We start from the raw sequence: 21,337 nt of genomic DNA, 5'->3' as shown, positions 1-21,337 counted from the left end.
ATTATTTATCAGCTTTATGATATAATATAATATGTCCAATAGCGATAACATTAAAAATGTACATATATTGGCCGATACCGATATGGTGGAATTTTCAGCATCATTACTCCAGACTTCAGTGTCACATGATCCTTCAGAAATCATTCTAATATGTTGATTTGCGGCTCAAGAAAAATTACTTATCAATGTTGAAAAAATGTGGAAATCATATATATAATTCTATGAATAGAAAGTTCAAAAGAACAGCAGTTATTTGAAATAGTAATCTTTTGTAACACTATAAATGTCTTTACTGTCACTTTTGATCAATTTAATGCATCCTTGCTGTATTAATTTATTTAAAAAAATATTACTATATAATAATACAGTAATATAAACTATTATTATTATTATTATTATTATTATTATATAAAATATTTATGCCTCTAATGTTTAACGTCATAGGACGCACAAGTGTACCCTATTAATGGAAAGTGCTTCCCACTTATACTGCTGGATCCATTCTCATAAGAGTTTTCTCATATGAATGAAGCAATACAATAATTTCCCTGAACAATCACTGAATCATCTTCGCTTCTCAGCTGTGTTTCTCTTGGGCCATTTTCCAATTATGTGGTGTAGATCTACCTTATTCCCTCTTGTTCCACTAATTAGACAATTAAAATCAAACTTGTCATTAATCATGTTTCTTAATGAACAAGTTCATACCCTCTAGTAATACTACTACTAAATATCACTCACACTCAACAAATGTGGGAACACAGAGGCTTGTACAGGACTAGTGGAGGTGTGGTTTTGTGTATGTAATGCTGTAATGTGTGCTGTGCTTCAGTATCTCACTGTAAGCTCAGATGAAAATAATCAACTTTATCTTCAAAGGACTGTGGTGCTATTTTAGGTTTAAATGTTCTCATTGAGCGCTCAAGGTCTCGTGAAATATACAAACACTGTGTTTAAGCAGCATAAGCAACTAATAAAACTAGTGGGAGAATCTCATGAAACCTGTCAAGAATGTGTCCAGATCATATTACACGCCAAAATCAACGAAACAAAATAAGAAATTGTATTTTGCCAAAAAAATCGCAAAAAATCGTCATTCTCATTATTGTGTTGTACTGTAATTCTTATTAATGTAATGGGGAAAAAAATAAATAAAATTCTCATAAAATGAGAATTGCAATGGGATAATTTTTATGAAAAAAAAATCAAAATTTGTAAATTTTCATTTAATGAAAATCCTGTTAAATAATGGCATTTATAAAAGAAAAAAAGAAAGAGACATTTGGATGCATTAAAGTAACTTTGTGGGAAAATGTAAAATAACAATTGGAATGAGGGGGCGGGGGGTATTTTTATGGAAGAAAAAGTGTCAAAATCCCAAAAACTCCTAAAATAGACTATTTTCATTATGCAAAGTACCATTTCTTTTTTTTTCTTTTGATTTTGGAGTGAAATATTTCATGAGGTTCACCCTAGTATAAACTCATCACAGGATGAAAGATAAACTGTTATGATTCTGCCAAGGACTTTTATGCATGTGTGTGTTTGAGTGTACAGTATGTATGTGAGTCCATGTCCATGAATCTCAACTTGTCCAGCCATCTCAGTTTGCCAGAGGAATTGTGCTCCTGCCAGTCAGTCTCTCGCTGTCACAAGGTGGGCCGTCCCCTGTGCCGACAGCCGTGCCGCACATCGGTGTCCCTCCCTTCAGCTCCGGAGGGTTTCTATGACGACGTCTGACCGTTGAGGCACTCCCGCCGCAAGCACTGCGCAGGCTTCCACCAGTCCCCGCTGTGGCACCGACAGATGGTGCAGTCGTCCACCTTCACTTCAATGCCAGCTGGGATGATTGTGGTTCCAGCGAAGCAATTTGGACCTGTCACATGGGGAAAAAGAGGAGATTTTAAGGAAGGAGGAATGAGCGAGAGCTCACAGGAGCCTCTTTTGGAGGGAATGCCAGAGTGACTCAAAGGGAGTTTCGAAAGCGGAACAGACGTGTGGATGTTTTTCACGGGCATGCACCGATGGGCTTGTTTTTGTAACACTAAAGCTCTTTTGCTCCTCTTTCTTCGTCTCCTTTTTCCTCTCTAATTCTCCCTCTCACACACCCATCCTCTCACTGGGATGCTTTGCATTCTAATGCGCCACAAGCTGCAGGGGCTGCTGAACAGCCATGCTGGCAGTATGTGTGATCTGAGCATGCTCCACTCATTATTCTCTTCTATTGTGGCCTTGTAGACCATTGCAGATTACGAGCTATAGGAAAACAAAAAAACATTGAATCGGTACACTATTGAATTGATAAACATTGAATATGATACACTGATTAATCAATCAAATAACCACTTGTATCAATCACTAAATTTATAATCAAGGTCACCTCATTCTTTTAAAGCATGTTGTAGACAGATTAACATACTGTATTTTTGGGGTCAGTAAAGAGTTTTACTTTTATTACTTATATTAATCAAAAGTCACAGTAAAGACTTTTACATGGTTACAATTCAAATAAATGCTGCTCTTTCTGTTCATCAAACAATCCTGAAATAATTAAATCACAATTTCTACAAAAATATTAAGCAACACAACTGTTTTCAACTTTGATAATAATAAGAAATGTTTCTTGAGCACCAAATCAGCATATTGGAATGATTTTTGAAGGATCATGTGACACTGAAGATGGAGAAATAATGCTGAAAATTCAGCTTTGCCATCACAGGAATAAATTGCATTTTAAAACGTATTCAAATAGAACAATTATTTTTAATTCTAATAATATTTCATAATATTAATGTATTTTTTAGCAATTAAATGCAGCTTTGGGTAGCATAACAGACTTATTTTAAATTGTATATTGCTGTTTTTTTTACAGTATTTTTGACCAGGTAATTGCAGCTTCTGTGTGCGTTAGGGTTGCTTTTACATGGCATTTTAAAAGAAAAAAATATTCCTTTGGTCTGACTAAAATATATATATATATATATTTTTTTTAAAGACACTTAATATTTAGTTAAAATAGCCCCCAAAGGAAATATCCTGACGCATCCGAGCTTTACAATGGCAGTGAGTGGGATCAATGAGTATGAGCTGAAGAAAGTGCTTCCGTGATCCACATCCATCCATCATATTTATTAAAATATCTCTGATTGTGTTCATCAAAAAGAAGAAAGTCATATACACCTAGGATGGCTTGAGGGTGAGTAAAGCTTGGGGTAATTTTCATTTGAAAGTGAACTAATCCTTTAAGACTAAGAGTGATTGAATCTGTTCTGAAGAACGGGCTGCACCGATCTCAAAGCGTAAATATTCAGCATGTTGGTCCTGTTGTGTGGGGGGAACCCTGAGGACAAACGCGCACACACCCTGTAGATTGTCACATGGAATGAAACGATACCCAATCAAAAAGCGAGCTGACGGAAGCATAACACAACTTCATCCAAACCTTTTTCTTTTTTCCAGCGAATTTTCTGTAAAAAGCAGTCCAAATTATCGCCATTTCTTCTTGCCCGTCATCTAAAGTCATGTTTGACCGCAAGAGATTTTTGTTCACAGTCGGTACTCTGGTTGTTTGTGAATGGAATCTTTTAGTGTGTGGTGTTGCTGCCCTGGTCACATCATGGCACTCCACACACTAGAGGAACACAAATGTTAAATCTATAATTTTTTAATTTACGCTTACGCTACATAATTTTCAATTGACATAAAGGCATCAAGTTCTCTTAAAGTCAGGATTCTTGTAGCTTATGTAGGATTCTTGTGAGTGGTGCATGTCTTTGTCTTTATACTGTTTCTGTTACAGCACTTAACTTCTGGTGATCTCAAAGGGGACTGATGCTGCAATCATTGGTTACTATGGAACAAAATCTATAACAACAGTCAAGGTATGTGTCACATGTGCTAATTAATGTAGAGTCTACTTTAGTCCAATGTAAGTTCCATTAAATATTAATCTTATTGCATGTACATTCAGGCTACAGTGTTCATTCTTATCAGTCTTATTTTAGTGATGTTTTCATAGATACATATTTTATGAACAAATTAGACATCTGCATAAATGTTAAACCCAGATCCCTGTGGGCACACATAGTTCTTTTGAGATAATTGTACTAGTGTGGTAAATAAGATTATTGTATATTAAATGTGGTGTAACAGAATACCTGCAGTGTAAAATGTAGGCGTATGATAATCGCAGCACAAACTTTTATTATTTGTTTAATTTTTGGTGGTTGAGATCAGATTGGAGATTCAGGCTAGGAGTGTGTTAAACAAGATACAAGGTACTCAGTGTTTATCACTTGCTTTGCTGATCTCTCACTTGCATGTTATTGTAAATTATTAACAAGCATCTTTAGGGTTGACTTTGAGCAATGTTGTGGTTCTGACGATCTGTTAAGTATTACATGATTTTTTGAATTTTATCAAGCATAATAAGCTTAAGCTTGAACAAGTTTACATATTTCGCTTTTTTTTTTTTTGTTTCTTCCACAGAATGCCAGTAAGCACCATGGTTGTGCCTGTAATGTTAGATATGCTATAGTGATTATCATTATATCATGTTTGGCTGTATATTATCTTAAAGGGGTCCTACTATGCTTTTTTATGTTTTCAACTTTCTTTAGTGTGTAATGTTGCTGTTTGAACATGAAAAAAATGTCTGCAAAGATTCAAAGCACAAAGTTCACTCCAAAGAGAGTTATTCTCTATATCAGTAAGCACTGAAACGCCTTGAGTTTTCTTTAAGGAATGTACACACCACAATATTCCTCATTTAAATAATTCCCACCCAAAAATGTGGATGAGGCCTGGTTGAGTCTCATTAGTAGTGTGTTGAAACAGTGTTACTGACAGACTGGGAAGAGAGGTGCTGCAACAATGTAAATATGTGAAAAATAATGTGTTTTTTGAACATTCAAGCATATAAACCTATTCTAGTAGAGCCCAAAAACAAAATCAAGACTTTGAAAAAGGATATAATAGGTCCCCTTTAAAGTTTCTGCAATTTAGAGACTAAAATCAGCCATTTGTGATCATAATTTGTGTGATGGCTTTATGGAAAACTAAATTATACAGGCACAAGCCACTGGTCAATCAGGTCTTATTAGATTTTTATAATGATCTTGATCATCGATAAAGATCTAAAAAAAAAGAAGAAGCCATTTTTCATATTGAATCTTTTGGAAACGGGTTGTTTAAGATCCTCACGCTGCACTTTGTGGACATTTTCAGCTCAATTTGAACGAAGCACTGCTCTAAAACATCTTTTCTATGGTGCCTGGAGGATCTTCAAGTGCCGGCGTTGAGCGTTTCTTTGTAAACAGCAATTTCATCTATAAGGACCAGACAGAATTTTCTTTATAAACATGGTGGCTCTATTATTTGTATTATTTGATTATTTGTTAATGAGATCTGAATAAGTAAAACATCATACTCGGTCCAACAAAAATAAGCATTTACAGAACTAACATTTCAGCATATATGTAAGGCCATTCTTGATGACAAGCAAGTCCTTGAAAAGTACTTAGTTTGATGTGGCAGTATTTCCTGAAATATAGTCCTCACTCTATGTCAGTAAAAGTCAGTGGTGCTGCACATTTCAAAAAGAGTTCAAGCTTCATGACCTCCCTCTTACTGTGGGGGAAAACAACTAGATTGCATTTTAACCACATCACAGACATGTTAATAGACTTGCGATAGGGCGGCAGGGTTAGCGGTGCACAAATTGCTTTACTGCCTACAATATTCTGCATGCTCCTAAGAGACCTGAAGGAGTCTTACATGCACTCAAATATTTGATTTCCATCAGTAAAAATTATGAGCTGTTGGCAAAAGTGCAAAAGCAACTGTTCAAGGGGGGTGAAACAGAGATGCGTGACTACTAGCCTAGCCAAGAGCAGTTATTCATCACTCTATAGAAAAGAGTGTCACTAGTGCAAAGACACCTTGGCCAGGTGGACAGGTACCAAACAGATAACGATAAGATCATGCTTCATGTCATTCCTTAATTACCAAGACATCTGTTTTAAGACTACTAAAAAGATCAAGTCCTTGATTACAACGTCATCGCACATTGTGCATGATAATGTTGTGAGATGCAGATTTTATTAGTTCATTATTGGCAGTTAAACCACTTATGTCTCGTACAATGGTATTTTAGTATTATTTAGTATTATATACTATTATCATATTTATTAATATTTTGAATTACAGTAGTGGCCAAAAGTGATGTCCAGCCTAGGAAAATGTATCTCCTCACCTTTTATTCCAAAATTATTAAAGGTGCTAAAGAGGATGTTTTGTTTTATACATTTTTGCAATATTACTTGAAACTGTCTTTACTAACTGATAAAAGACTATTTATTAGGTGCACTGAAAGGAAAAATATTAATATACATCATCTGTGCACGAGGTAGGGCCTTAAAAACATCAGCCAATCGTTTACGCGATCATCGTGTAAACGATTGGCCCTCTGGCTTGTCAATCACTGCCGTGACGTTCCTTGTGAGAGACGTGCGCGGATTGGCCCTCTGGCTTGTCAATCACTGCCATGACGTTCCTTGTGAGAGACGAGCGCGGCTGCGCGTTCCAGTAACTTTCCACACTCTACAGGTGCCGCATGCAATGTTTTTGTCAGGAGACAGGAGTAACAACTGCAGATTATGAGTTACCTGCGGTGAGTCCGACATAATGAATCCACTAACACGACACAGCGAATGCCGGTGGTAAACACCCGTGTTCCAATACTCGTGCACGAATTTTGGGAGGCGTTCCCTCGAAAGGAAGGGGGGTTGTTCTTACGCATGCGCTCATTTCAAAAACTAAGTAACAGTCTTTGGTTTCTCAGTCGACGAAAAGATCCTCTTTATCACCTTTAAACTTGTCTAAAAGATTTTGTAAGCATATCTCATAGTTGTGCTTGTTTTATTCATGATAACGCAGACATCATTTTTGGCCAGGCTATCATGCACAAAAAATTATAAACGCATCCAAAAACAAAAGAGAACCAACAAAATATTAGTAATTGATTATGTTGTGGCCAATGTATGCTATTTCCTGTGAGATGGGTTTTTTTTTACGCATTTTCTTTTTTGCATAGTAAAATAAATCCTGTAGCTGTAGCTAAATAATTTTGTCATATAAATAGTTTAGTGTTTTATTCTTCCCTCATATTTAAAATATTTAAATAATATATAAATATTTTCCTCATATTTTGATGGTAAATTGAAATCGTAGGGTCATTAAAAACAAATATCCCCTCCGGACATCACTTTTTAGCCACTACTGTAGTGTCAGTGTTAGGAAAAGTTACTTTTAAAAGTAATGCGTTACAATATTGCGTTACTTCCTAAAAAGAAACTATTTGTGTTACTTGATAACTTTTTATGGAAAGTAATGCATTGTTACTTTTTTCCCACCTGTGCTGGGCTTGCTTGTTTGTTTAATTAAGGTCTATTTTTGGCTAATGTAAAGGCCCTTTCACACCAAACGTGAAACGGGTAAGCCTCAGGCTGAAGGAAATGCAAATTCACACCTGTACAGTAGAGGGCGCAGCTCAAACAAACCTTTCCAGCTGTGCTGCCATTCTGGGGTGCGTTTCCCGAACAACTATGTAACTCGCTGCTGAACTACCATAGTACGATGCATCGTTGAACAAATCAACTAGCTAGTCACGACTGTTTCCCGAAACCGTATTGTTGCAAACCTGTCGTTCAACCACGTTGGTGAATGACGCCACGCAGGTGGTGGAGTAATAACTTCTTTAAATGAATCCGTTTGAGGTCGAATTAATGCTAGAATTTCTGCTATAAATTACGGACATATGGCATTAGAGGACTAATTATTTTGCTTTATTCCCAGATTAAATCAAATGATTGTTCTGACCTACTTGATCACGTACGCACATGCGCACTCTTCAAAAACGGTGCTTTAGCTCTCTTGACAAACTAAAATATATAAATGACATTTGTATATATTCGAAATAAAATCTATACATTGTACTTAATGTAAGCTTGCTTATTTTGCTCAAGATAACGATTTTTTAAGTCCGCATGTCCTAAAAACAAGAAACTATGCTTCTAACCACAGCTCGAGAGCTTTCGTTCCAACCACAAAAGTTTGCGATGCAGTTTGCGAATGTTCGTTTAAACTATGGCTTCGGGAAACACCAAATCGTTGAACTATAGTAACGACGGAACTTGTGATGTTAGTTGGCTAACGATGCTTTTGGGAAACGCACCCCTGGATGGCAGAAAAATAGGAAAAACAAAAAACTTTGCATTTCACAGTTTTTATTCATTTTTGAGGGATATTGAATCTGTATTTGTGGAAGCGAGATGAGTAAATGCCTGCTCACATTTAGTCTAGAACTGCAACAATCATCATGTTTACACAGCGCACACAACACCTCTGCAGCTTTACTCCTGATTTCTCTCAACATGGGGTCAGGAGAGCTGTCAGTCAATATGGGAAAACCAAGCAAAGCTTCATTTATATAGCACCTTTTAAAAACAGTGTTTACAAAGTGCTTTACAGAAGAGGAATTCACAGAAAAAAAACCCATACAAACAGAAATAAGATAATAAAATGAAATGCAATAAAAATGATGAAATTACAAAAAACCCAATAAAATATGCATGTGCACATTCACAGAAATGAAAAACATGTCTTGATTTACAAATAAGTAACTTAAGTTACTTATTTGAAAAAGCAACTGTAATGCGTAATAAGTATTGCATTACTTGTCACTTGAAAATGTAATCTGATTATGTAACTCACATTACTTTTAATGCGTTACCCCAAACACTGTTTATTATAACATTTAAATTTTTTTATTTTAAATTTAAGGTTTAGTAATTTTGTTATGCGCTTTTGTCATTTTTATTAGTTTATTTTTCTTTTTATTTAATATTTCTATTTAGCTTCAATTCATTTTTATTTTTTTAGTAATTTTAGTACTTTTTTTAGTACTTTTATTTTAATCCTAACCAGGAAGTGCAATCTCTGAATCATAAGAAATTCACTTTACGTTCTTTCTGTTGCAGTTTAAGTCAAAAAACATGTTGGTTTATTTTGATACATACTGTAATTGAAATTTGAACAATGATATGATAAACATTTGACATCTTGTGTATCTTCAATCTCAGATATCAAGGCTAAAAAAGAACAGAAGGCATAAAATCACATTGACATTTCAGCTCTTATGTTGAACAGGGAATTCAAAAACCACCAAGTGATTACTTTTGTCTCCTAACAAAGTCTCTTAAGGGTCTTCACACAAGTGTCTTTTTTTTTTTTTCTTTTAAAGTCCTCTTTCAGTTCATCCAACAGTGAACTGAGTGAAAATGGCCCCAGTTCTCTTGGCAGTTGGCCTTGGTTGTACCTAACCTCGAAGGTCATTTTGGTTCACTTAAGCTGTAATTGTCAAAATTTTCACTTTCATGCAGCAAACCCTTGAGTCTTTTTTAGTAACCTATAGTGGCAAAATCGTGGAAATAAAGTGAACCTGGAGCGCTTTGCTTTTACAGTGCACAAAAGAAGAGAACCAGTGGGCTTAAAGTGAACAAAACTCAGGGCAATTCATGAGAGATGAAGTCTCTCTGGAGATCTGTAAACCAAATTGCAAACCATTGTGACTGCTTGTTATATGTGACTACAGACAAACACTGTATCTCCTTCACATTTAGGTATATACAGCATGTTACAGTTTATGCAATTTATTGTATTTTGATTAATTGTGCAGCTTTAAATTCACCTTGTTTTTCACACATTCTATCTACTTTCAGATCACAGTCATTATCATAGGTGAAGTTACTCTGTTGCAGTTGAAGTTACTCTGTTGCCCACGTCATTGCCCTCAGATTAGCTTGCAACCTACAAGCATGCGATTACTATGGTAACCACTGAAGCCACTGAGAGATAGTTGCCCACGATTGGCTCACCCACATAGAAACGTGGCCTGTTGTCTTTCCAGCAGTGCACAAACTGAGCTTAGTATTGCTGGACAAAGTTCTCGTTATCATGGGCTGAATCCAAGGCTGAATCAAGTGCCAAGGTTTAGAGGCATAATTTGGTAATTAGCAATCAGGAGCAAGCCAACACATCACTATTTCTTGAGGCTATTTTTGAGTTTTTGAGGTTCAGATTCACCTCAGCAAAAAAGTACTGCATTCTTGCGAGGCTCATTAAGAGAGGCTCAGAAAGGAAGTGAAACTTCCCAGGCTTCCGCATCTTTCGTTTTGACATGACATGCAAGAGTCGGATGTGAGCTATATGTTTATGGAAGGCAAGAGTTGTGCTATAAAAAAATGATGCAGTCATGTCTGAATTTTGATTGACTGGGACTTGGCATTCCCAGTGTCACTGTTGATCCTCTGCCAGCTCCGTCAGTACTGGGATAAGTGTCTCTTGACATTTAACGTCTCAGTTTGTCCATGTGGAACAATCTGAGAGAGATTACATGATAGGCTGTTTAGAACAGCTCTTGACCAACATTATTGGAAATGATTGAACTGAGATAAAGTCTCTCGAACTAATTATTTTGTCTTTCTTCATCCTAAAATTGCAACCGAATAGAGCTAAGCAAATTCTTAGATAATATATTCCCTAGATCAGTGGTCACCAACCTTTTTAAGCCCAAGATCCCTGACCTCGACCTTTATGAAAGACAAGATCTACTTGATAGAAAAAGACAGCCCAGATTATATTTAGTATTTTTTTTCGTGGCCAATTTAGATTCTGATTTATTTATTTATTTTTAAAAGCAAATTGGCCAATTCTCATACTGGTTGCAAATATTTATTATTATTATTATTATTATAAACAAAAATACATATCCATTTCAAATTAGAGAGAACCACTGCTTTTTAATCACAATCCAAACAAAGATGCTATCACATTGCATGAGCAGTTTTTTTTTTTAATTTGAATTAATTGAGATTTAATTTCAAGATTTAAAGCAAAAATAGAACGGTCTGACTTTATCTTTGTGAAATGATATGCTACTACACAAAAAAGGAACAAAAACAACAGGCTGAATGAGACGCAAATTCACTCTCTGACAGCAGGTGGCGCTTATGGAGCAGCAGTGATACAGCGTTTCCTTGGTTACCGCTGTAAACAAAGCTGAAATGCGCTAATAATTAGCTACTTTATTCGGAGGTAAGAGGAAAATAAAATGCAATTACCATCGAATTTTTTCTGAAGACAGTAATTCCTTTTAGAGATGCATTCATATAACCCTTCACCCCTAATTCAATATTTATATTTTCTTCCTATATTTCGAGCATCGTGAACAGTGAGCTGCTCTGCCTGCTACAGAATTTTCTCCTCTTCGCGTCCGTCTTCAGCGTCTCTGGCCTTTTGTTAACGGCCGTTTACTGACTCAGACATAGTGTGGGCTATTTACCTTTATCACTGTCCCAGTAGCTCCCGAAAATAACAGAAAAATAAATACAAAAATACAGTATAATGACTGGAGAAATGTAATGTATTTTTGCACTCATATTTCTGTTGTTTTCGCGAGCTACTGGAACAGTGATAAAGATCGACCGGTCGATCGCGATCGACGGGTTGGCGACCACTGCCCTAGATGATGTCATTTTTAAACCAAAGCCTTAATAAGATTAACAGGAATAGAAAATTCTCTCATAAAATTTTCTTACTGAAGGATAATCATAAATGTAATGGTGTAAATACTCTGTAAAGCTTTACTTTAAAGTGCTCATATCAATTTATTATTGTTATTATTATGTAATTTCTCCCGAGGCCAACTTATATCTTTCTCCATCTTTTTGACCCTAAAGGCCTGTTCACACCAAGGATGATGACTATAACGATAACGATAAAGATATAGTTCTAAAAATCGCTCTAAATATAAAAGAACTGCAGAGTTCACACCAGAGCTATAACTATGGACCCTTTTCACAGACTGTGATGACGCGTTTTAACGGTCATCAATATCGTAAATCCTTTTATATATATATATATATATATATATATATATATATATATATATATATATATATATATATATATATTTTTTTTTTTTTTTTTTTTAAAACGTAGGTACATTTATAACACTATACTTAGTATTATATTACCTTTGCATCAAATTACAAAAATCTAGTTAACGCTGCTGTGAGGGTGTTTCTAATACAGCAGCTATGGGAATGATGGTAAAAATGACATCTTTCTCTCTTCTGACTGCCGTTATCAATCGCTCTCTATTTTTTTCCTCTTTTTGAAAGTTGTGAAAAAACACTATTGTGGAGTTTTTCTTTTGCTATTTGAGCAAATGGAAACACAAAAAATATATTTAATGTATTCTCTCATTCACCGCTATAGAATTTTACCCAACTATGACGACTTCCGCTTCTGAGAAACCTGGAAATGTGAAAAGGGTCTATAATGACACAGTGTAAAGATAACATTGGAATCACTTTTAGAAGGATTTTTTCCCCAGCTGATAAACCAGAATCCATCCTGCTTTATAGAGCTCGAGCAATTAAACCCGCAGTGTGTGCTCAGAATAAACAGAATGATATCGTTTGTTGGTGTGGACTCTAATATAGTTATCGTTATACTTATCTTCCTTGGTATGAACGAGCCTTAAAGGGTTAGTTCACCCAAAAATGAAAATTCTGTCATTTATTACTCACCCTCATGCCGTTCCACACCCGTAAGACCTTTGTTAATCTTCGGAACACAAATTAAGATATTTTAGTTGAAATCCAATGGCTCCATGAGGCCTCCATAGGTAGCAATGACATTTCCTCTCTCAAGATCCATTAATGTACTAAAAACATATTTAAATCGGTTCATGTGAGTACAGTGGTTCAATATTAATATTATAAAGCGACGAGAATATTTTTGAAGCACCAAAAAAAACCAAAATAACGACTTTAGTGATGGCCGATTTCACTGCTTCAGGAAGCTTCGGAGCACATATGAATCAGTGTATCGAATCTGCTGTTCAGAGCACCAAAGTCACGTGATTTCAGCTGTTGGCAGTTTGACACGCGATCTGAATCATGATTTGATACACTGATTCATTTGTGCTCTGAATCTTCCTGAAGCATTGTTTTGAAATAGGCCATCACTAAATAAGTCGTTATTTTGGGGGGTTTTTGGCGCATCAAAAATATTCCCGTCGCTTTATAATATTAATATTGAAAATATCTTAATTTGTGTTCCGAAGATTAACGAAGGTCATACGGGTGTGGAACAGCAGGAGGGTGAGTAATAAATGACAGAATTTTCATTTTTGGGTGAACTAACCCTTTAAGAATTAAACAAGCAGTCTTCTATGTAAACTAGGGTTGTGTGCCATCCAGAATTGAATTAGAAATGCTTTTTCAATTTCTGATTTTGAATTGAGGTAGCAAACAGCATGCAGAATTGCAATTTGAATTTTATATAACTGTAATTTTTTTTATCAAAAAAGTAAAGTTTGTCAATGTTTGAAATGCTACCTATAGAAATTTGTATTTGATTTACGCCACAATTCAAAAGTTTAGGCTCGGTAAGATTTTTTTAAAATGTTTTTGTAAGAAGTCTCTTATGCTCACCAAGGCATACAGTAAAAACAGTAAAACCGTGAAGTATTATTGCAATTTAAAAACCATCTTTATTATTTTAAAAATGTATTTTATTACTGTGATGGCAAAGCTGAATTTTCAGCATCATTACTCCTGTCTTTAGTGTCACATGATCTTTCAGAAATTGTTCTAATATGCTGATTTGCTGTTCATTTAAAATTTATTAGTATACAATACAGTAAATGTTGAAAACAGTTGTGCTGCCTTTTTTTTTAAATAGAAATATTTTATAACATCTTAAATAGAAATTTTTTATAAGTGACAGTATATGTACTTACTGTCAATTTTAATGCTTCCCTGCTGAATAAAAGATAAATAAATAAATGTCCTTTTCCAGAATGCATTACCTCTATATTTCTTTGATTTCCCCTTCCTGTTATTCCACCTCCACTTCATGTGCTCCATGTGACCAATTCAATTTAAATTCCAGCTCAGGAATTTAAAGTGAGCCATTTCTTCAATTCTGAATTTTGCCCAACCCTGACGTAAACGCCATCTTTGCATGATGAATACATTACGTAAATGCAGTACTGGGTCAGAAGGTTTAAGTTTTAAAATATAATACATTGAACACTTTCATCTCAAAGTATCAAGGAAAAAAAATGGATTCTTCCTGATATGACCCCTCAAAAGATCTTGGAAGCAGACTTGGTTATTTCCTCCAGGGGACGGGCTCCACCGCAGCCTCCCTAAAATGCCACCACCACAAGCTTGTCACCGTGCCCTGTCTGCCTGGATTAGTTCTCTTCCAGGCTGTAGGCGAGGTTTGTGTATCTGCGTGTGCGTATCTCTGGCTGTCTTTCTGCGCTAGTAAAGCATAAAGTCACAGCCGGTCTCTATTTAGCAACAATACCTTGCACCACACTTCTAACTGTAATGTGGATCCTGGGGAATGTAGGTCAACGTGTGCCAGAAGGGAAAAGGGAGGGAATTTCATAGATTTTAAAGTTGCACTTAGAAGATTAGATATGATTTTTCTTTACAAATCTATTTTCAAACATGTCTCCTGAGGCACTCTAAAGAGCGGCAAGATTTCTTTAAAACTGAAGACAAGAACTCGGCTGCAATTTGCAAACTTGATGTAATTTTAGCTTGTTAAAATCTATCACGTCAAAAAAAAAAGGTTAGCTGTCTGATACTGTCATATATTTTTACACCTGTAAAGATTTCTTATCTAAAAGCAGATGTTCTTTCAAAACCAGTACTTAAAGATATTATTATATATTATTTTATGATTATATATTATTATAGCAGTGTAGAAAAATAATGTTATCACATTGAAAAAGTCACAATTTCAAGGCATTATTATTATTATATATTATCATTTTGATTTTGATTAAATTTAATTTAAAGGGATAGTTGACCCAATAATGAAAATTCTGTCATTAATTACTCGTCCTCATGTCGTTCCAAACCCGTAAGACTTGCGTCCCTTCTTCGGAACACAAATTAAGTTGTTTTTGATGAAATCTGAGAGCTTTCTGTCCCTCCATATACAGCCTACGCAACTGAAACTTTGATGCTTCAAAAAGTTCATAAAGAGATGGTAAAACTAATCCATATGAATTGAGTGGTTTAGTCCAAATTTTCTGAAGAGACTCCATCACTTTATATGATGAACAGATTGAATTTAGACTTTTATTCACGTTTCAATCATGACAACTCCCGGAATGAATTTAAACAGCATTTATTAATATACATGGAATGTACATAGGTTTGGTCTTGGCGGACTAGATCTGCTACGCTGTTGCTGCTGCTGGATGAGTGAGAATACATCTAAAATGCACATGAAAACATTGAAGTGAATTTAGGCTGCTGCAAGGAAACCTAGGGAGAACCCCCAGAGCAGATCTAGGCAGGTGGTGCTGGGGAAGGTGGAGGGCAAGCGCAATCCCATGGTGTGCTGCAATAAACTGATCCAATTTGAAGTCAGGAATAAATAGGTTACATAGATAGACAAAACGGAACGATTGGATGACCAATTGTCTTTAATTGAACCAATAAGCTGCTCGGAGGAGTTTCATGACTGAACTATATACATATATAAACATTCATCAGCGAACATAAAAAGAAGCTCAAAAAAACCTGCTTGATGCACGAAAACAAACCTCTTCTGGGTGCTCAAACGTGCTGCGTAACACGAGAATGAACCTCAATGGTTCTCGCATGCGTCAAGCAAACATGCTTGAGCTTCCTTTTACCACAACTGCTGCGTGAGTTGATGAATGTTTATATGTGAATAAAAGCCTAAAGTCAATCTGATCATCATATAAAATTATCATGTCTCTTCAGAAAATGTGGACTAAACCGCTCAATTCATATGGATTAGTTTTACGATCTCTTTATGAACTTTTTGAAGCGTTGAAGTGTCAGTTGCGTAGCTGTCAATGGAGGAACAGAAATCTCTCAGATTTCATCAAAAATATCTTAATTTGTGTTCCGAAGATGACCGAAAGTCTTACGGGTGTAGAACGACATGAGGGTGAGTAATTAATGATTGAATTTTCATTTTTGGGTGTATTATCCCTTTAATATTTTCATTTTTTAATTCAGTAAAATTGGTTTAAAGGGATAGTTCACCCAAAAATGAAAATTTGATGTTTATCTGCTTACCCCCAGGGCATCCAAGATGTAGATGACTTTTTTTCTTCAGTCGAACGCAAATTATGATTTTTAACTGCAACCGCTGCCGTCTGTCAGTCAAATAATAGCAGTGATTGGGAACTTGAACAATAAGAGTCGAAAAAACTTCCATAGACAAGTCCAAATTAAACCCTGCGGCTTGTGACGGCACATTAATGTCCTAAGACACGAAACGATCGGTTTGTGCGAGAAACCGAACAGTATTTATATAATTTTTTACCTCTAATACACCACTATGTCCAACTTCGTTCAGCTTCCGGCTAGTGAGGTCTGATCGCGCTCTGACAACGGAAGTGATGTCTCGCGCTCATTGAAGTATATGGGCGAGACATCACTTCCGTCTTCAGAACGCGTTTTTTGACCTCACTAACAGGAAGCTGAACGAAGTTGGACATAGTGGTGTATTAGAGGTAAAAATTATATAAATAATGTTCGGTTTCTCGCACAAACCGATCGTTTCGTGTCTTAGGACATTAATGTGTCGTCACGAGCCGCAGGTTTTAATTTTGATTTGTCTAAGCAAGTTTTATTTACTGTTATAGTTGAAGTTCCCATCTACTGCTATTATTTGACTGACAGACGGCAGCGGTTGCAGTTAAAAATCATAATTTGCGTTCGACTGAAGAAAAAAAGTCACCTACATCTTGGATGCACTGGGGGTAAGCAGATAAACATCAAATTTTCATTTTTGGGTGAACTATCCCTTTAAATATTTTACATATTAAATGAATACCTGTGCATCATATTTATATTATTTATATTTATTATAAATATAACATTTAAATATTTTGTTGTGCAAGCTTCTACAGGTTGCTTGGCTATAAGCACTGTACCGATCAACATTCTATTTATCCCACTGATTTACTGAGCTTACATTTTGTGTTTATGCTTCTGTATCGGACTGACTCAGGGATATCTTGTGCCCTTGGCCATCCAGTGAGCCATTGGAATCCAATAATTGTAATTTTGGAATCGGGTCCTGCTGACTATAGTGCATCAAGACACAGGAGATAGAGGAGTCCCCTTTGGCCAATTAATCCTTCTTAGCATGGTCTTAATCAATGGGACACTGTTTATCTGAACCAAATTTCCCCTGTAATTGAGCAGAGGATTGGTAATCAGAGCTCGCCTGCTGGTGATACTGAGATCTAATAGAAAGTTTGAGTGGGTTTTAAACAACCTGTGCATAGAGCTGTCTGTTTATACCACACCATCACTGCTTTTCATGAAATCTGATACATGCCAGTCAGCAGAACAATTCGCTTTCCTTTGGGATAGTGGAGAGAGAACTCTAAGGAATTCTCTAAAGTACACCTTGCAGGTATTTTCATCTTCTCCATAAACCTATAATAGGAAATAGGCCATTCTTACCGTTTTTACAGATGGGGCAGCACTGTTCTGGCTCGTACACTGGGTTGACGCACTCTGGTACTGCACAGTCAGCGACCACACAATGCACCTCGTTATTTGGCTCGCAGCGGCACCATTCACAGGGCGAAGGCTGGAGAGACAGAGAAATATGATACGGTGGGAGACTCTTAAAGCTAAGACATCACAGTGGAAGTCGACATGAAATCCAAACTGACCCTATTTTCTCATCTAAATGTATGCGACTCTAAATGAAAATAAAAAAGTATATGAATAAGTGCAATAGCTTGCTTCATGTCACTACTTTGAAATACCATTGTATCAAATTTTTAATACTTTTAAAAGAAATATTATGCGCTATGAAGTATCTTATGCTTATTTAATTGATCATAAATACAGTAAAACAGTAAGGTTGTGAAATATTATCTTTTATTATCAATGTTGAAAACAGCTTAATATTTATTTGTGGATTCTTTTATGAATGGCATTGTTTTGAACTACAAAACATAAATGTCTTTAATGTCACTTTTGATCAATTTAATGCATGCTGGCTAAATAAAAGTATTAATTTCTTTTAAAAAAATATTGACGCCAAACTTTTGAATGGTAGAGTATGTAAGGCCCTTTTTTTCCCCACAAATTCCTGATTGATAAAACCAAGTCCTGGCATATATTTATCTTATTCTGTTTTAAATTGATTAGATTTAATTTAGATTATGTCTTAAAAGCGGTTGCAACAAAACATTTCATATGGACTTTAAAAAGCCTATCATTTGAAATAACTCATTTTTGTTAGCAATAATCTCTGGGTTTTCTTAGAAAGCATAAAGAGTACTTAGGTATTGCATGACTTTACATTTGTGAAATCAACTTTTAATGAATAATCACAAATAATTAGACATAAAAAGACAGTATCTAACAGTGAACAACAATTAGAGACAGATTAATATGCGATTAGTTTCTACATTGCATGTCTGTTTTAATATTCACTATACTCAATCTGCTGAATATTACATGTACTCCAAAAATTCCATGAAATATTATGTTCAAAACCCATATACTGTGCCTTGTAAAACTATTTAGGCCCTTAACCACTTCTGCTTAACACTGCAGTTTGGATTTCTGTAATGATTTCAGAAACTCTACATGTAGTATTTGAATGCGACCACAGATATTATGTTTTATGACAGTATAAAAAAAAGTTGACAGATTTTAATATTCCGCAGAGCCATCTTTCAGAGTAAGTGTGTACCAGCTTCCCACACAGTTCAGGTATGTTTTTAGTCCATTCTTTTTTGGCTGTTGAGGCTAGTTGAACGATGCTACTTCACAGTTGCTACAGTATGATAATGTTTGATGGTGGGCAGTGTTAAATTTGCATTTCCCACATAGCTTAAAATTTTGGCTGAAATCTTACCACAAAATCATATGTGCTAGCATTATTATCAGTTAAATATATTTTTTTAATATGAAGCCAATTTGTCCCCATTTGTGCCACAATATAGGCCAATGTTGTGCAGATTTGGTTGATTAGTGCACCTTTACACTATTCTCAGCTCCTGAACTCTGTAGCCCCTTCGAAGTGATTGATAGGCTCTCTCTGGCTTCTCTCACAGGCCTCCTTTATGTTCACTCAGAGAGTTTTGAGGTACGACCTTTTCACTGAAGTGTCTGGGTGGTTTGATGTATCTTCCGCATCCTAATAATTGAACCAGCAGTGTCCACTAGGACATTCAAACTCTTGGATATTATTTTGCACTCTTATTCTAATTTATGTGCTTATTTTAACTTCCACAGTAGCATTTTTTGGAATATTCTCTAGCCTTTTTTTTTGTTTTACAGCAGTCCTTAGGAGTAATGGTTCCTCAACTGTGGGGTTCCTCTCCAGAGAGTGTGGAAGTTATTTTAATGATTCCCAGGTAGAGGCCAATTGTGAGGCAACTTTGTCATTGTTATGGCAAATGTTTCCCATCAATGCAAATTTAGAAATTATGCAACATGGGGACTTTCCATAGGCCGCAATGCATTTTATACTGTACAAACCGTACTTTCTATCCCCCTACCCTACCCCTAACCCTAAACCTAACCATCACAGGAAACTGTGCACACCTTTATTTTCTCACAAAAACATCATTTAGTATTTTTATTAATTAATTTACATTGTGGGGACCAGTGGCCGGTCCCCACGATGTAGGTGAACTCAGGTTTATATTACATCGTGGGGACATTTGGTCCCCACAATGTAATATAAACAAACTCACACACACACACACACACACGTATATATACAACAGCACTTTCTCGAATCGGATTGGCTGAGAGCCGTGCGATATTCCAGTGATAACAACACTACTACCTTTTCACCATTTGTATCACTTCACTTGAAGTGACTGTCATGGTGGCCGAGTTTTTTTAGGTGGTAATGTAGTTGTTTAGACCTGAAAAATGTGACTCATATTTAATCATAGCGCCTATTTTACAATTTGTTTAGGCGTTTTTGGAGATGCAAGCTCCAGGCTGTCAGTGGCTGTTCAGTGCTCGTGTACCCGCTGAGAACAGCTTCGCCACTGTGTCTTGTAGTGGTTAAACATGAGATATAATTCATTTTGGGTACATAAAATGGGCAATCTTAGGTCTTTTTATTCTTTTACTTGCTCGGAGCAAATCGATTGGGGCATATTAAATTTAAGAATTTAATATTAAGTCTATATTTAACTTTACATCCTGTAGAGCACTGAAAAGGACATTGTTTTAGCACTGTTATGGAAAATTCCCTTAAATGTGCTAAAGAGGATCTTTTCGTCGACTGAGAAACCAAAGACTGTTAGTGAGTTTTTGAAATGAGCGCATGCAGTTGCAGTTGTTACTCCTGTCTCCTGACAAAAACATTGCATGCGGCGCCTGTGGAGTGTGGAAAGTTACTGGAGCGCGCAGCCGCGCACATCTCGCACAAGGAACGTCATGGCAGTGATTGACAAGCCAGAGGGCCAATCCGCACACATCTTTCACAAGGAACGTAATGGCAGTGATTGACAAGCCAGAGGGCAAATCGTTTACGCGATGATCGCGTAAACGATTGGCTGATGTTTTTAAGGCCCTACCTTGTACACAGATTATGTATATTAATGTTATTCCTTTCAGTGCACCTAATAAATAGTCTTTTATCAGTTAGTAAAGACAGTTTCAAGTAATATTGCAAAAATGTATAAAACAAAACATCCTCTTTAGCACCTTTAACTGTAAAAAGGACAAATACAAAGATCGCTTTCCTCAGCAGACATTCAAACTGATTTTTATAATGGATATAATATTATGGACATTGACCTGAAGAATGAATGTTATATGAGACACAGGTAATGCTCACTCAGGCGTTCACTCTCTCAGATGAAGAAATAATGACTAAATTTGGCAGTGTTTGTCAGGTTAGTGCAATCAGATCTTTTCAAATAAAAATGTTTTGTTTTAAACACTTTGTAACAAGCAAACTAGGGGCCAGATTTACAAACAGCATGCACCAGCGCAAACACTCTTTTGACATTAGAAAACTACTGTCAGGATTTACTAAAGACACGCAGTAAAAAATTAGTGCTGAAAATGCATCTGACCTTATTGCATATGCATTTGTAGGAGTTTCTCTTTCAGACGCAAAATTTATGGGAGGAAAGTTTTTAAATGAATCATGCAAAGTGATTTACTAAGGTTTGCGCTTGTCAATTTACTGGTATTTGCACCAT

At 35.9% G+C, this 21,337-nt stretch overlaps 1 protein-coding gene across 2 annotated transcripts in view; it reads right to left on the bottom strand.

Moving 5' to 3' along the window:
• Window positions 1–329: 329 nt before the first annotated feature.
• The window catches only part of vwc2l (von Willebrand factor C domain containing 2 like), a 40,134-nt gene continuing 19,126 nt past the window's right edge, over window positions 330–21,337 (bottom strand). For both annotated transcript variants that reach the window (XM_048194334.1, XM_048194335.1), the window contains 2 exons: window positions 17,607–17,736; window positions 330–1,876 (listed from right to left, as the gene is read on the bottom strand). In XM_048194334.1, the coding sequence (XP_048050291.1) occupies window positions 1,725–1,876; window positions 17,607–17,736 (282 nt within the window). In that variant the 3' untranslated portion in view covers window positions 330–1,724. The remainder of the gene's footprint in view (window positions 1,877–17,606; window positions 17,737–21,337) is intronic.

The sequence above is a fragment of the Megalobrama amblycephala genome, linkage group LG6, assembly GCF_018812025.1.
Source record: "Megalobrama amblycephala isolate DHTTF-2021 linkage group LG6, ASM1881202v1, whole genome shotgun sequence".
Classification (NCBI taxonomy): Eukaryota; Metazoa; Chordata; class Actinopteri; order Cypriniformes; family Xenocyprididae; genus Megalobrama; species Megalobrama amblycephala.
Note: the sequence above shows the minus strand (reverse complement) of the source record. Positions and strands in the feature narration are given on the sequence as shown.